At 38.6% G+C, this 15,059-nt stretch overlaps 1 protein-coding gene across 1 annotated transcript in view; it reads right to left on the bottom strand.

Moving 5' to 3' along the window:
• UVSSA (UV-stimulated scaffold protein A) overlaps positions 1 to 15,059 on the bottom strand; it is a 77,964-nt gene that overhangs the window by 10,328 nt on the left and 52,577 nt on the right. The window contains exons 12-16 of the mRNA XM_009328874.1: positions 14,339 to 14,516; positions 12,921 to 13,073; positions 7,752 to 7,935; positions 6,213 to 6,324; positions 111 to 294 (exon numbers count right to left, since the gene is read on the bottom strand). Coding sequence (XP_009327149.1) covers positions 111 to 294; positions 6,213 to 6,324; positions 7,752 to 7,935; positions 12,921 to 13,073; positions 14,339 to 14,516 — 811 coding nt within the window. The remainder of the gene's footprint in view (positions 1 to 110; positions 295 to 6,212; positions 6,325 to 7,751; positions 7,936 to 12,920; positions 13,074 to 14,338; positions 14,517 to 15,059) is intronic.

Raw genomic sequence — 15,059 nt, 5'->3', positions numbered from 1 at the left:
TTAGCAAAGAAAGTTCTTTAGTAAGTGCACATTAATGCAGAAACAGAAAGTACCGTTGAAACAAAGGGAAACAGCAATTTAACAGGCTTTAGAGAACGTAAGCATCTTACTTATTGAAGACTTTCTTCTCAAGCCGGGAACGAGAAGTATTAGCCTGCTGCTTCAGGTCTGTCAGATTTGGATATTTTTTCTTCTTCCCTTTCTTTTTCCCTCCTTTTCCATTGTTTTTAGAGGAACCAAGATCCATTCCTGTAGCTGCTTCAACTTCTCTCATGAATTCTGGATCTCGCCACTCTGTTTAAAAGAAAAAGCATGCACTTTGAAACTCCAAACCCAGGTAGAATTTGCAGTCTCCTAAGGTACAGGTTCTCGTCACCGCTAGGTGAGGGCAGAGTCACTATGCTGTAAGTTGCATATACAAAGAAAGGGGAGGCTAAAGCAGTTAGCCAAAATGACAGATCTTGATGAAAAAGCCCTGCCAGTCTAGGATTAGTATCTATTATTAGCTGTTGTAGATAAAACTGTTCTGTAGGAAGACTTAAGTCAAGTTTTCGCAGTAGCACAGCAGCAAAATTCCAAGGAAACTCTTCCATGTAGGAGAGGTGACATAAACACAGTGATTATTATTTAGAAATTGAACAAAATGCCAACAATGTAGCCGAGGAACTTCTCTCCAGAAAGAAATTCTGAATAAGCTTAAAAATAAACCTAAAAAAAATGGAATACGTCAACTTTTGAGCAGAGTGGGGGTGACAACTTTGTAACTTTTCTGCATCAAAGAATCATATTTGCTTCAAAACATGAACTGGTGTCTGACACCTAAATAGCATTCTTGAATAAGACAACATGACCCTGTTGCCATGAGCCCAATTTTGCATCTGAAAAAGACACTACTTTTTAAGTATCCCACACTTCCTCAGTTTAATTATCTCAATCAAGTTTCTTCTCTTGACAATCACACAGGAGTTAATTTATCTCATCAAAAACTTGTTTTACAGTTTTATCAAAACCTTAATGCTTCAGAATCCAACCATACACTGTAAATGGATTCTGATCATAGATGCCACCATGGGAAAAAGCATGAACAATTTTGACTGTGAACTCTTTGAGGAAGCAGCGGTCTTTCACCTTTAGAGTCTTGCATATCAGAACAAGGTAACATAGTACGAAATAGAAAGTAAAAATGTGGCTAGAGGATGGATATCTTCAAGTGGAAATTTAGAAAAATAGCATTGCATTATAAAGATTTTGAGCATATGATTTGGGAAAAAATGTAGCAAGCACCACTTCAAAGAGTAACATGGTCCAAACTCAGCATAAATGTCAGAATTCTGTATTTTAACAACCAGTAATTGCCAGTCATTTGTCATACAGTTTCCCATATGTCAGTCAGCCTTTCTTGCCTGCAGAAATTGTAACACCCGATGTCTACTACCCTTATGTAACATCGATGTAGATATAGAAAAATAGAGAGTCCTAAATGACTATACAGTTTCACTTATATACCAAGATGGCCACTGAGTGTGACAAATACTGGCAGTAACATTTCAGGAAGGTCAGAGGCAATGTCCCCACTTAACAACATGACGTTCAGGAATACCAGAGCAATTTTCCAAGGAAAGGTTAGATCTAACCTACTATGATACATGAAAGCAAGGACTGATTAAAATCCAACACACCAAAAGCACGAGGAAAATGAAGCTGTGCAAGAACTGAGCAGAAGTATAGAGGGAGAAAATAGAACACATATACTTGATAGATCGTAAAACCTCACAGACTTTTTTTTTTTTTTTTTTTTGAAGTGAAGGAATACAGAACAGCACAATTCAGATACAGGAACGATTAATCCAAGATTAAGGAAAACTGTCTAAACAGTTTATCTCCCAGTAATAAGAAGGCGTCACAGTTTAGGAACCCAGTGAATGAAGCAATTACTTTTTTTTTTTTTTTTTTTTTTTTTTTGAAGTGAAGGAATACAGAACAGCACAATTCAGATACAGGAACGATTAATCCAAGATTAAGGAAAACTGTCTAAACAGTTTATCTCCCAGTAATAAGAAGGCGTCACAGTTTAGGAACCCAGTGAATGAAGCAATTGTTTAAACACAACGAAAAAATGCCGGCATCCAGTAGAGATGAAATGAGCATTTGAGTAAAATGAAGGAGCAATTTAAAAGCCTTTGAGAAAAATCAATAGAATGCCAGGGAAGAGCAGCCTTTTTGAGCATTGATGGGCCCCTAAAGCTCTTCATACATTGTTACTGAGTTTAGCAGCAGGGAAAAGAAAATTACACAGTTTGCAAGGGTAGGCGGGAATCAATACTGTAGTTAGTAAAGAGATGCTATTTCACATCTGACTGGCCAGCGGCCTGCCTTCACCAGCCTGTCCTGATACCTGTTTGTTAACAAGTCACTAAGGGCTGAAAAACCAGATACTCTTCAGGGTTGACACAAAAAATAGGCACTTAATTTGCTCCTGTGTGCGAACTATTGGAAAAGGATGAACACTGCAGATTAGCAGGTCAGCGTAATCCCACCTGATTCATTGTTTCAGGACCAAAGAGCCCAAAGCACCATTTTGTGGACATTAGCTAGAGTTTAAAATTTTATACTAAGTTAAAAAATGCTCCATAATAACAATGACAGTGTTGTCAAAACATAGTCATTATCACACGAACTGTATTACTTTTACATAATTGTTCTCCCCTTCAACCACACAAGGATGAAAATAAACCTGCCATCCAATAGGAAAAAGATGTAGGAAGAATTCTGGTGCAATTTAACCAGGCAACTGTTCCCCAAATTTTAATGTTTGGCATTTTTCAAGCTGTCATCATTAGCAAATGACCAAAGCACTTACTGTACAGAGTGGGTCCCCATTTGTATATTTTCCATAGCAGCACTGCTCAGACTTGCTTCAAGTCCTTTGTAAAATAAAAACAAACCCCAATGCAAACCAATGAACCACCCCGCCCCCAACCACAAGCCCAAAATAAACAAACTAAAGACCATTTTAAAAGGTTGATGAAAATATTATAAAAAAAATATAAAAACACTGAGGCACAGAAAAAAAGAAAGCAACAAAAAGCAGGGGATAGAAGTATTTAGTGACACCTGGTATACATATGGCTTTAGAAACCTGTAAGGTTTTGTCCAATAAATTAAGTGCCATGGCTTGTTCAGTATCTCCCCAGCCAGATGGATGGACCTTTGTATGACATCTCAGCTTAACAACCGCACTCAATAATGCAACGCAGCAATGTCAACACTGGTTTGGGACTAACATACACATCCTTGTGGGCCAGAGGTGAGAAGCCTCTAACAACACCGAGCTGACACTGTAATAAAAATAAATATTATGTCTAGCCTCCAGCAATGGCAATTTCACAGAAAAAAAAAAAAATCAATATGTTTCAGCGCAAGTGATTTTTATACCAGAGTATTAGTTTCTAGTTAGAAACCAGTCCCTCAAGAACACCTACTAGTTTAATTTGCTAGTTTTAGTTTGCTATAACTGAATTGGGAGCTTCCCTTTTTAGCAGAACATCAGCACTTCAGCCTGGTTTCGCTGTGACAGTCCAACTGTGCCCATGCTGCTGGCTGGATGCCAGCTTAGAGCACTTCACTCCACCTGGACAAGGATGGAAACTGCCTGCAAACGTAGCACTTCAGCACATGCAGACACCAGAAGGTGAGCAGTAACTGCTGCAGTCGCGTGGTGTTGGTAATTGCCAAGCATAGTCATTCGAAGATGGCCAAACATGGATTAAAGGAAACCCAAATATGGGTGGGTCAGTTGTGTGTCTAAATGCACATTCATTCGACATAGAGCTTTTTGTATAACAGATCAACAGCTGTTCTTTATGCTCTGAAGGGGTTTCGTGGAAGGTTCAGTAGCCTCATTAATAATACATATGACTGTGAAACTGGTAAAATATTGAGTCAGAGCTTAAGAGAGAACTAACTCCTTAAAGGGAGTATACTACAAGATATCAAAATGATAAAGCCTATGGGTAAGTTTAATTAGAATGCAGACTACTCACCTAGAATAAATAGCTTAAAACAGAGAGAATTAAGACGTGTTGAAGGAAGGCAGATGAAATAAAAGCTTTGAAAACAAATCTGTCCCCTCCAATTATACACTATGTCTTCGCTGGGTAGATCCCTCTGTCCCATCTTGCTTTGCAGTCCCATCAACTTCCAGTAGCTTCCTGGTTGCAGTCCCTCCAGCGCTCTGTGAAAATCTACCTTCTGTCCATAACTAATGAGGCTTAGTTGTACTATTGCAAAAAAGTCTCTTATTCCCTTGGGAGTCTTCCTGCCTGTGTATTCATTGCTTGCTGTCTTTCTCATTGCCTGCATTCCTTACCTAGCAGTCCAGAGCTTTATCCTGCCTAAAAATGTCCAAATAATCTTGGGGAAGGATGAGCCTTCCCTCCAGAACATTCCACACCTGAAAGTAACAGCCAGGATCCAAGGAGAAGGCCATTAGTTTTGTTGTCCATCCCCATTTTTTAAAAACAAAATCCAGAGTATTGCACAGTAAACTGTAAACAACTAAACAGCACGGGTCAGCTTGCTCCCTTCCTCAAGCCCATCACAAACATCATGCCTATTAGAACATCCAGACTAGTTCTAATGCCAAAAAAGTGAAGCCCAAGGTGAGGGCTTCCCTACTTTAGACTATTTTCTAGCGATGCTGCACAGATGCACAGCACAACAAGGCCAAGAATTCTCCTTCCAAAACACAAGTAGTAAATGAGTAGATATAGGAAATACAGAATATGATGGATATTAACAGATATAGGAAAAAAAAATTCCCGCATTGTGACAAAAAAACCACTCTGCCAATATTTGTGGTAACACAGTGATCCTAATAATATTATCATTACATTACGTAAATCACAACTGTTAGGGATCAGCAAGATTACATGACTTCTTTTCAGAAGCATGGGAACAGTTGCTGTCGAGCATTTCCCAGGAAGTAGGTTTAATTGTCCTTAATAAACATATTCCATCAAAAGCAGTGTGGCCAGTAGGTCAAGGGAGGTGATCCTGCCCCTCTACTCTGCTCTGGTGAGACCCCACCTGCAGTACTGTGTCCAGCTCTGGAGCCCTCAGCATAAGAAAGACACGGGCCTGTTGGAGCAGGTCCAGAAGAGGGTCACAAAAATGATCAGGGGGATGGAACACCTCCCCTATGAAGAAAGGCTGAGAGAGTTGGGGTTGTTCAGCCTGGAGAAGAGAAGGCTCTGGGGAGACCTTATTGCAGCCCATCAGTACTTCAAGGGGGCTTATAAAAAAGATGGTGGCAAACTTTTTAGCAGGGCCTGTTGTGACAGGACAAGGGGGAATGGCTTTAAACCAAAGTGGGGGTAGATTCAGACTAGATATAAGGAAGAAATTTTTTATGCTGAGGGTGGTGAAACACTGCACAGGTTGCCCAGAGAGGTGGTGGATGCCCCATCCCTGGAAACATTCCAGGTCAGGTTGGACGGGGCTGTGAGCAACCTGATCTAGTTGAAGATGTCCCTGCCCACGGCAGGGGGGTTGGACTAGAGGTCCCTTCCAATCCAAACTATTCTATGATTCTATAAAGGCTATAATTCATCTGAGAAGTGTTAACATTGTGATAACTATTGGAAATAAACACAATGTTAACCTTATTCTGTGTACACGTGCATCCGTATTTACCACATAAGCAAGAATCACTGCAAATGATCTGCAAATTAAAATCAATAGGAATTTAAATGAGAGAATGGGGTTAGGAGCAAAACAGAAATATGATCCAGTTCTGCGGACCTCAATCTGTGCCTCTAGCAACAAAAGAATCGGGTCTCTTCCTCCTGGTAGCCAAGTTTTGGTGTCCAACTGTATACTGAGATTGTTGTCCAACTTGTATCTACACTGTATCTATATATAGATACAATATATAGATGCAATGTAGATACAATATATTGTAGATGCAATATACATAATGTAGAGATACAATGTAGATACAATCTATACAATTATTGTATAGATAATTGTATACAATTATTGTATAGATTGTAAATATATATTGTAAATATTGGATACAATATGTATACAAACACATATACAATAAAGATATTACGCTTACCTGTAAAGCTTATCTCCCACCTCTGTCTAATATTTTTACTTTTTTTTTACTTTTTTTTTTTTTTTTTTAAAGATGTTATGCAGGCACAAACCTGGCTGAGCCGCTTGCTTCTCAAACCGCATCTTTTCTTCTCTGGCTCTGTCCTCTGCATTAATGGGAATCCCAGATTCATCCCGGGGAATTATCTTTCCATGGAAAGGACACTTCAGAAAGAAAAGGAAAAAAAAAAATCTCAAAACTTCTGAATGAGAAGAAATTGCTTACGTGTTATTCAACATAGCTTAAATTTAGCCAGTGTTGTGGCTTAACCTCAGTCGGCAACTAAGCACCACGCAGCCGCTCGCTCACTCCCCCCCACCCAATGGGGTGGGGGAGAGAATTGGAAGAGTAGAAGTGAGAAAAACTCGTGGGTTGAGATAAAAACAGTTTAATAACTGAAATAAAATGATGATGATAATAATAATATAATAACAAGAATAATAATACACAAAGCAAGTGATGCACAGTGCAATTGCTCACCACCCGCCGACCGATGCCCAGCCAGTCCCCGAGCAGCGGCCCCCCCCGGCCAGCTTCCCCCCGTTTATGTACTGAGCATGACGTCCCATGGTATGGAATGTCCCTTTGGCCAGTTTGGCTGTGCCCCCTCCCAGCTTCTTGTGTACCTCCAGCCTTCTCAGTCGGTAGAGCATGGAAAACTAAAAAGTCCTTGGCTAGTGTAAGCCTTACCTAGCAACAACTAAAACATCGGTGCCTTATCAATTTTGTTCCCATCCTAAATCCAAAACACAGCACTGTACCAGCTACTAGGAAGGAAATTAACTGTATCCCTGCCGAAACCAGGACAGCCAGACACTGGAATCAAGGAACAAAACTTTACACTTGATCCCCAGTCCCCCTTAGAAAGCACCAGGATCCCATAAACATCATGTGTTTAATATATTCAGAATCTCAAAGAAATAAGCTCTTTGTGATACGAATATCCAATTTCAAGAGGCCAGGTAGCACATCCTGTCAACTCTGGAACCAGGGCACCAATGCTGCGTTGTATTCTGTTGTTTTTGGTATATCCCTATCCTGTAACAATCCCGTTTAAAGTGTTTTAGTGCATTCAGGTCCTTCAATCTCAGGTAACACAGGAAGAACAGGGATATTAGAACAAATTATTCAAGCAAAGTATTTCTGTTCAATAGGGCTTATAATTTGAGGCTGTGTATGACTTAGCTTTCATAAATCCTAATTTGTAAATAAAATCTCTTTGCCCCTCAGACACCCACATTTCTAAAAACAGTTAATATCAAATATGCCTCTAAATGAGGAAAACTTTTTGGCAAACAACTAACTGTCTCTGCTTCACTGTCAGGTACTCAAACATCACAGTAATAAATATAATATAAATACCTATGATGAATGCCAAAAATATTTGAGAGTTCTTTAAAAGTTTACAGCTTCCTTATAGAAAGGATGCTTCCCATATGAAGCACATATCAACAGCAAACTTCTCCAGAGACAATTTTCTTTCACTGCCTTGAGCTATATTTACAATGTGAAATAAACTTTTACGGACATGTTTTATTGAGATCTTCTCCACATAGCACATATCCTGGAAGTTATGTTACTTGGTGCCCACCTTAATACGATCTTGTCTTTCACACAGACTTCCATCAGGCATTGGTGCTCGACATTTATGTTTCACTGGTTCAAACTTGCCAGCAAATGTTATATATCTAGTTTTTAACATTTCAGTTATTTCTTTATTTTCCACCTCTTCCTCTACTTCACTGGGTGCCCAAAATCGATGCTCAGAAGTAAATCTGGGAAAACAACGAATGAAAATTATTCACAGACAAAGTTGTAAGAAAACACACAAAGATGCCAGTATCATCCCGTGGTAAACTTACATGTAAAAGGAAGGGAACCTTTACTAGTGAATTAGAAAAACCTAGGAATCTACCATTCTTTCCTATGACTCTTATATTATGAAGATGTTTTTAAAATATCACCAAGTATTGATTTCTTGTTTAACCTGCTAACCTATTACAAGTCTTAGCTCTAGTTTGCGATCTGACATTCAGAGTAAGTTATCCGATATCCAGTATCAGTGCGTAACTTTGTAGTTAACATTCTTCATAACAAAATACTTCTATGATTAAACGCAGAAGATAGACCAGGGAGGAAACAGTTTGATCTTAACTTGTCTGATCTTATTCCTGGCAGCTGTATGCCTGTAGCAGCAGAGAAGCAGAAGCTGAAATCAGAGTATGTTGCAATAGACTTGGACCAAGGAAGAGAGCAAATGATCAGCCGAGCCTCACAGAGATTCTTTCTTCCAGGTTCTCCTATACAGTGTCCGTAAGTCTGAGAAACTTACGGTGTGTTCCTCTAGGAAATTAAGATAATCCATTGAAAATCTATTTTAAAATTAGAGATCTTACCTATATTTACAGACACATATAGGCAAATACGCTCTTTGTTAATCAGGTGTAAAGACGATTAGTACCACGCCAGTGGATGTGGTGAGTGGGAGAGAAGGGGAGCAAGGACCCTTGAGTGGTGTAGCATTTTCAAATTTTCTCAACAGTATTCATATCATTTCATTTTAGCCACCCTAGGCTGCCAATAGTCTATAATGAGAAACAGGCAACCCCAGAGAGAAATTACCTGACTCATTTTACATGCTAATCTTAGGACGCAATGACTGTCCCTCTGATGGTAAATATTTCTTTCTCCAAATCATAAAAAGAAATTAGGGTGACCAGCTTAAGCTTAGATATCTAAATTTAAGACATCTGAAGTTAAACAACAACAATCCCATCCCAAAATTAAGGAAATATGAAGTTAAAAGAGAAAAAATACAGCTAAACTAAGCAAAAAAAATCCAGCCTGCATGTCTGCTGCTTATTACAAGCAAAATGGAGATACCTAGATGATAGGTGTCTTGATAAGGACTTAAAATTCATAAAGGACACTTTACAGTCCCTTTCTTCCACATAGCTCTTCCACCCAATCAGTCCCAGACTGATTTGAGAGGATTTTCTTTATCCATATCCAATTCCCCTCACTCGTTAATATCCTTGGGTGTCATTCCTACTTCTGAGACTTTGCCTTCTGTAGACTGCAGAGCCATATATACATGAACACTGGCTTCACTAATCACAACGATCTCAATTCAGCAAAGCACATAAGCCAATACTTAAAGAATTACTTTAGTGGGCCTGAAGAGTTTTGATGAATTTTATCCAAGCAAGTTTCAGCAGATGACAAGGAAAAAAAAAAAAAGTGGAGGGAATTATCTGGCCTTCGTAACCTACAACATATATAGCTGCTGGTTTTACTGCAATAGTTGACCACTTAAAACTATGTAAAGAGATTAGAACTACATTAAAGAAAGGGATTAAGCAATTTCAAAGCCATTCTGTGATTTGCCAAATCATCAGAAAAATGTTCAACAAGCAAAATCCTTGTTAAAGAGATTCATGCTATCCAATAATTTCTTCATTCAATATACCTCGCTAGTGCCAGAAAAATTCTAACTTGCCATAAAGTACAAATAACTTTCTTCTGGTAAATTAGGGGATAAAGGCAAAAGAGTTATAGTGGAGGCTAGTTTAACATTAAACACTGAAATATGTTTCCACAATTTTTGGTTAAAAAAGTTTTCAAGCACACAATTCTGCAAACTATAGCCTAAACAAAAAAGCTCTAAGAATCTTTAAAATACACCTATATGACTTCACTCAAATGTTTGAATGGTAGAGTATTTCAGCTTCAGAAATTATGTGGCAAGATTGTACAATAGTAAATGAAAGAATGAAATAAATTTCTTATTTGCTTAGTTTTAATACAATCCTGAAAACACACCTGGCTGCTAGCTCTGTTACTAACCTCACAGACACAAGGAGGAGAAACCATTCCTAAAAAGACACCATGCAGGATTTCTATGTGCAAAGGAGTCTTACTGAATCTTTTAGGAAAATTCTCATGTCCTTTGGTGGTCTGAACTTCCCTCCCCCCCTAAATTATCAAATTACAGTTACATGAGAATGAAGAAGCATTTAACAGTTGTGCATGCCAACCGTTCCAATTAGGAAATAGCTCTATTTAATATTTTGACTTCCCCCCCAAAAAATCTGCATCGAACAAATCTCAAGGAAATGAAAATTATGTTTTACTCTATGTATCATTGATCAGTATTTGGGAACTAGACTTAAAATAGCCTGATTCCTGCACAGATATTAATAAATATTATTGTTTACTACAAGCATATAAATTATTTTCTCCCAGCATGACTTACAAGCAGGTGAGAAAAGAACAAAACGGTGCTAAATCCCAAAGTTTTCTGATTTCCTGCTGTTGTAATTTAAGCAACTCTTTAAAAAGGCAGAACATGAGATCTTTGTTTGAAAAAATGATGCATGTGACAAATAAAACCTTTCTGTAAGAGGGATCAAAAGGGGAACAGAAAATCAACTAGAAGATCAACACCTCACGCTCATAGAAAGAGCATTACAGATCTAGACAAATAACAGAGGCTTTTATGGAAATTACATAGCTGTACATTAGGAGGAATAAGAGACAAGTAATGGTTAACTGAAATCTAAAAGAAAGTCCTGCTCCTGGAGAATTGTTGCACTCTTTCAACAAATTTATATCAACTTCATTCCTAAGATGATGGGAAGCTTATCAAAAAGCTTGAGTAAATATAAATTCTAAAACCAGTATGATGCATACAGAGATCCTGGAGCAAACACTAAATAAGCTAATTCAAATATCCTAGTCACAGTCATAAAAAGCGCTGCACCAGCTAATTTACTCGGATCCTAAAAGTAAGCTAATTTAATTCAAGGAGGAGGGTAGATGAGTTTGGAAGGCCCATGCTATCCAAAATAGTTGGTTAAGCTGGCATAGCAGTCTCCACACAGTACAACACTGTTCAGCATACACCCACCTCCCCCCCCCCCCCAAAAAAAAAAAGGTACTACTACAGCTTTATAAACTCATTTTAAGAGTTCTTAAACTAGCTTAATGAGTTGTGTGAGTGAAGGCAGAAGCGGGGAAAATGGTTTGGCTCAAACTTTCTGTAAAGCCCACAGTTACCGTCACCTTCTAGAGAAGGTGACGGTTCACCATTTACCAGCTAAACAGAACTTCTTTAGAACATCATCTTCCTGGTAGCTACATTCTCACTATCAAAATCTTAATTTATTGTAAATGCTGTAATTAAGTAAGTGTAGTGTTAAATAGGTGAAGGGGAAAGACTTTTCCACCTCAGATTTTAAAAATTCAAATTCTATACACATTCCATACTTCTTGTCTGGTTTTTGGGTTTGTTTTTTTTTTCCTAGGCATCCTCTACAGACAGTATGCTTGCATATAGAAAAGTTAAAGGAGTTGGCCAATGACTACCCTAATTTCTCAATAAATGTTTTTTATATCCAGCGGTCAATGGTATTTTGTGTGCAGAGTTACTTAAATTATCTTCAGTTAGATTGGCATATCTGTAGTTATAGACTATAAGGTTCAGAAGCATGCCCTCTATTTTATTGGAAAGCATAAAAATAAAACAGTACAGCACAAGGCAGACAGGCAGTGAAATATGCTTCTGATTTCACTTATGACTTGAATAACTCATTTGCAATGTAAAATAAAGCCTTACTACCTTTTTGGCATTATCACAGACAAATGCTTCTTAAAGCCCTGCTGAAAATCTTAACCATTTTATAGGCTTTGAAGAGCTTACACCACACCAGACAGAATCCAAAGCTTGGAGTGACTGTGTTAAAGCACTGTTATGTATCAGATTTCACTGGCTTTCAACAATTTAAAACATATTCAGCATTTTATGCAATCAGGTACAGGGGCAACGCTTTCCTCTTTTTTTTTTCTGCAAACACTGTCTTCACACTGCGATCACGGGTTGGGTTTTTTTGTTTGTTTTGATAAGAAAACAAACTAAGTTAAAGTAATACTGCTGAGAATATATGAGTTTGATTTGCAACCCAGCCAGTCAATCGTTTTTGCCTTTTCCAAGCCAGGTATGGTACACACTGATACTAAAGTTCTGGTGGACTTAAATGAAATTTATACATAGAGGGAGGACTTTGCACGTAAAGTCCTTTGCTTTCATATAAAAATACTAGTGCTAAAAAGGGGTTTTAAAAACTGACTGCTAGAAACAAGTTCTGATCTATACCTACAATCTGTACTCCCCGGCATTGCTAAAGCGTTCCCATAGCCAGCAACGCTTCGTGTCCAAGAAACACAGAACCTTCCCAGACAAGAATGGAAAGTGAGATATCCAAATTCAAATCCTGTAACTGCCACCTAGCTCTTCTGTGACTGAACAAGCGTATCAATTTCCTCAGTTACCACTCTGTAAAGTCAGGAAAAATACCCCCGACACCTTCCCCAGTCTTTCTCCTACCTTGTCTGCTGTTTATTTAGGCCGTAAAGGCCCCAGCAGAGGGACCGTCTATCATGCACTTGCACAGCATTTTGCATAATGAGGTACCAATTTAAATTGGAGTAAGTGATGCCATGCTGCAAATAATATACAAACATGAAAGAGCAGAAAAAAATGTGCTTTGAAGCATCAAAGGATATTTAATTAGTATCACATCTTCTCAAAACAAATAACATTTTAAGATAGAATTTCTGACTTTGTTTATGGGTCCTACAGCACAAGGGAAAGAAGAAAAGTAATTATCAAAAGAAATAGCAGTCACCCCACTGCATGACCTCTGAGTACAAGTAAATCTATATATTTGTTTAATTTGCCTTAAAAGAAAAAGAGCATTACTTGAGAATCTTCCCAGCACTTGGCTGATCCTGTCCCCAGTAGTGAAGATCTAATCCAAAAGGCATGAGGGGAGCTTTAGCTCTTTCTTCTTCTAGTTTTCTTCTCTTACTGTCAGGCTCTTCCAAAGCTGCTGGCTCAGTAGTTGCAGAGTCACTGGAGAAAATTGATGAAAAGTCAATACAGAACAGCAATGATCACAACAACTTTTTCTCTTTTTTTATTAGATTTTCACACCAATGCTAATATTATCTTACATCTAGGACTACAATTACCTTTACAGGGTTGTCTTTTTTTTTTTTTTAAAAGGATACAGACCATAACACCACGCTCTCTAAGTACAGCACACTGCACCATGAAGCTTAACCGCACATTCAGCCAAAGCTAGATAAAATGTGTTATACCATGGGTGTAGAAGCCTTGAGATCTAACAGGGGCAGTAGTGGATCACGCACGCTGTACTGTAACAAGAGCTACTGATGTGGCAAACCATTTTTAGAAATATCTTGCTTCTGTAAACTCATGCCCATGTTTGCATGGCAGTCACACAGATGGCAGTCTTTGTTTTTGTTGACGAAATTGCAGACTTGCAGACTTATAATACTCATTGTGCAACACCACTACAGAATTCATTAGTCCTCAAAAACCAGAGCACTACTGTGGAGACCTTGGCTATTCACTGATAGAGCTGCAAATGGCCTTAGTTACCTTACTGAAACATTAAACTTTTTAGAGATTAAAAATAGAAACGTACACCTGAATGCTCCAAACTTCAGAGTTCTAATGAAGCAACCCCCTTTCTCTTTCTGAGATTACATTCCAGCTTGCTAGGTTTTGGGGGCTTTCCTGGTCAGTGCAGAAGTGTCTTTTCAGGAACATGCCACTAAGCAGATTACTCCAATCTCATCCCCAAATCACAGATAAATGCTAGACAAGGCTGGAGTTTCACCAAGCTTTGAATAGGGCTGACAACAAATACGTCTTTGGAACCAGCAAAACACACCTCCAGGCAGCACTACCAGCATAAGTCACTAGGAACCAAGAGATGGTTGCAACTACTTTCTAATCTAGTATTAGGATATGTTCTGTTTAGTTGCAAATCAAAAACTACTCCAATAAACGGGGATGCCTTTTTTTTGTTAGGACAGAAGGAAACGTTTTATTTTTTCATAGAGGCCATTTACACCAAATAAAACCTAAACTGAGTAGTAAAAGATTCCTTAAGAGCTGGTGCAATCACTACCAAAATCCCCAAAATTAAGCACTGAATGTACATGTCAGTAAAAGAACTGTAACTTCAAAATGAAACCAGGACAGCCTTAGCAGCTAGCCTAGTTCATAAGCGCTTTTCTGTGTGCTTTCATGACTAATAAATACAAGTAAGAGCAAGAGGTGTCTACAAGAAGTAAAACAAAGGTAACCTGGCATGTGGACGTGGTAACTTTGATAGTTTGTCTCTAATAAGTTTCAGTGTGGCAGCTGCACAGGTTGGATCAAGTTCGTCTTCATTCCCTTTCAGCTGGGCATGGGAGCTCAGTGGAGCTGATCCTACTGATGTCTTCCCCACCGGTGCTTTTGGAGGTGACTGGGGTTCCAGCCCTGCAAAAAAACTCGATGTTTAGGAGCGATTCACTTCTCCCACCCTCAACGCTTCACAGCAGGGCCAAATAGCTCAGCCTCTTGATTACATGTCTTACTGCTTTCAGTCTGCATTAGACATCAATCCCACTCAGAGACAGAGTGATATTTCTGCCTGTGAAATTTTTCTTATTTTGGAACAGAAACACTGAGTAGCTACCTACAGCAAACCAACTTTTAAATTTGTATGACATGGTGTGACAACAAAGAACGATGTTACTTCACCTTGGAAAGAAGGATTTTAACAATACATGTTTGCCTAAACTGCAATACGGCTTTTTGTATATAAGTTTCTAGTGTCGCATCTCCTTGCTGATACATCATTTCTGTACTCAAGGTTATATCAAGGTAAAATAGGAGAAAGGAACTATTGGCACCTCTGTTTAACACCTAGAGTCCCGACAGACATCTAAGAGCAGTAAAAAGCAAAAGGAAAGGCATACATCCATATACTCCTGTGTGCTAAGATTAATTCTTTGTGGTGTCTCAGCAAAAAAGTCCTGC

Source organism: Pygoscelis adeliae, unplaced genomic scaffold, assembly GCF_000699105.1.
Source record: "Pygoscelis adeliae isolate BGI_AS28 unplaced genomic scaffold, ASM69910v1 Scaffold66, whole genome shotgun sequence".
NCBI lineage: Eukaryota > Metazoa > Chordata > Aves > Sphenisciformes > Spheniscidae > Pygoscelis > Pygoscelis adeliae.
The sequence above is the reverse complement of the archived record's forward strand: the minus strand, read 5'-3'. Positions and strand labels throughout refer to the sequence as shown.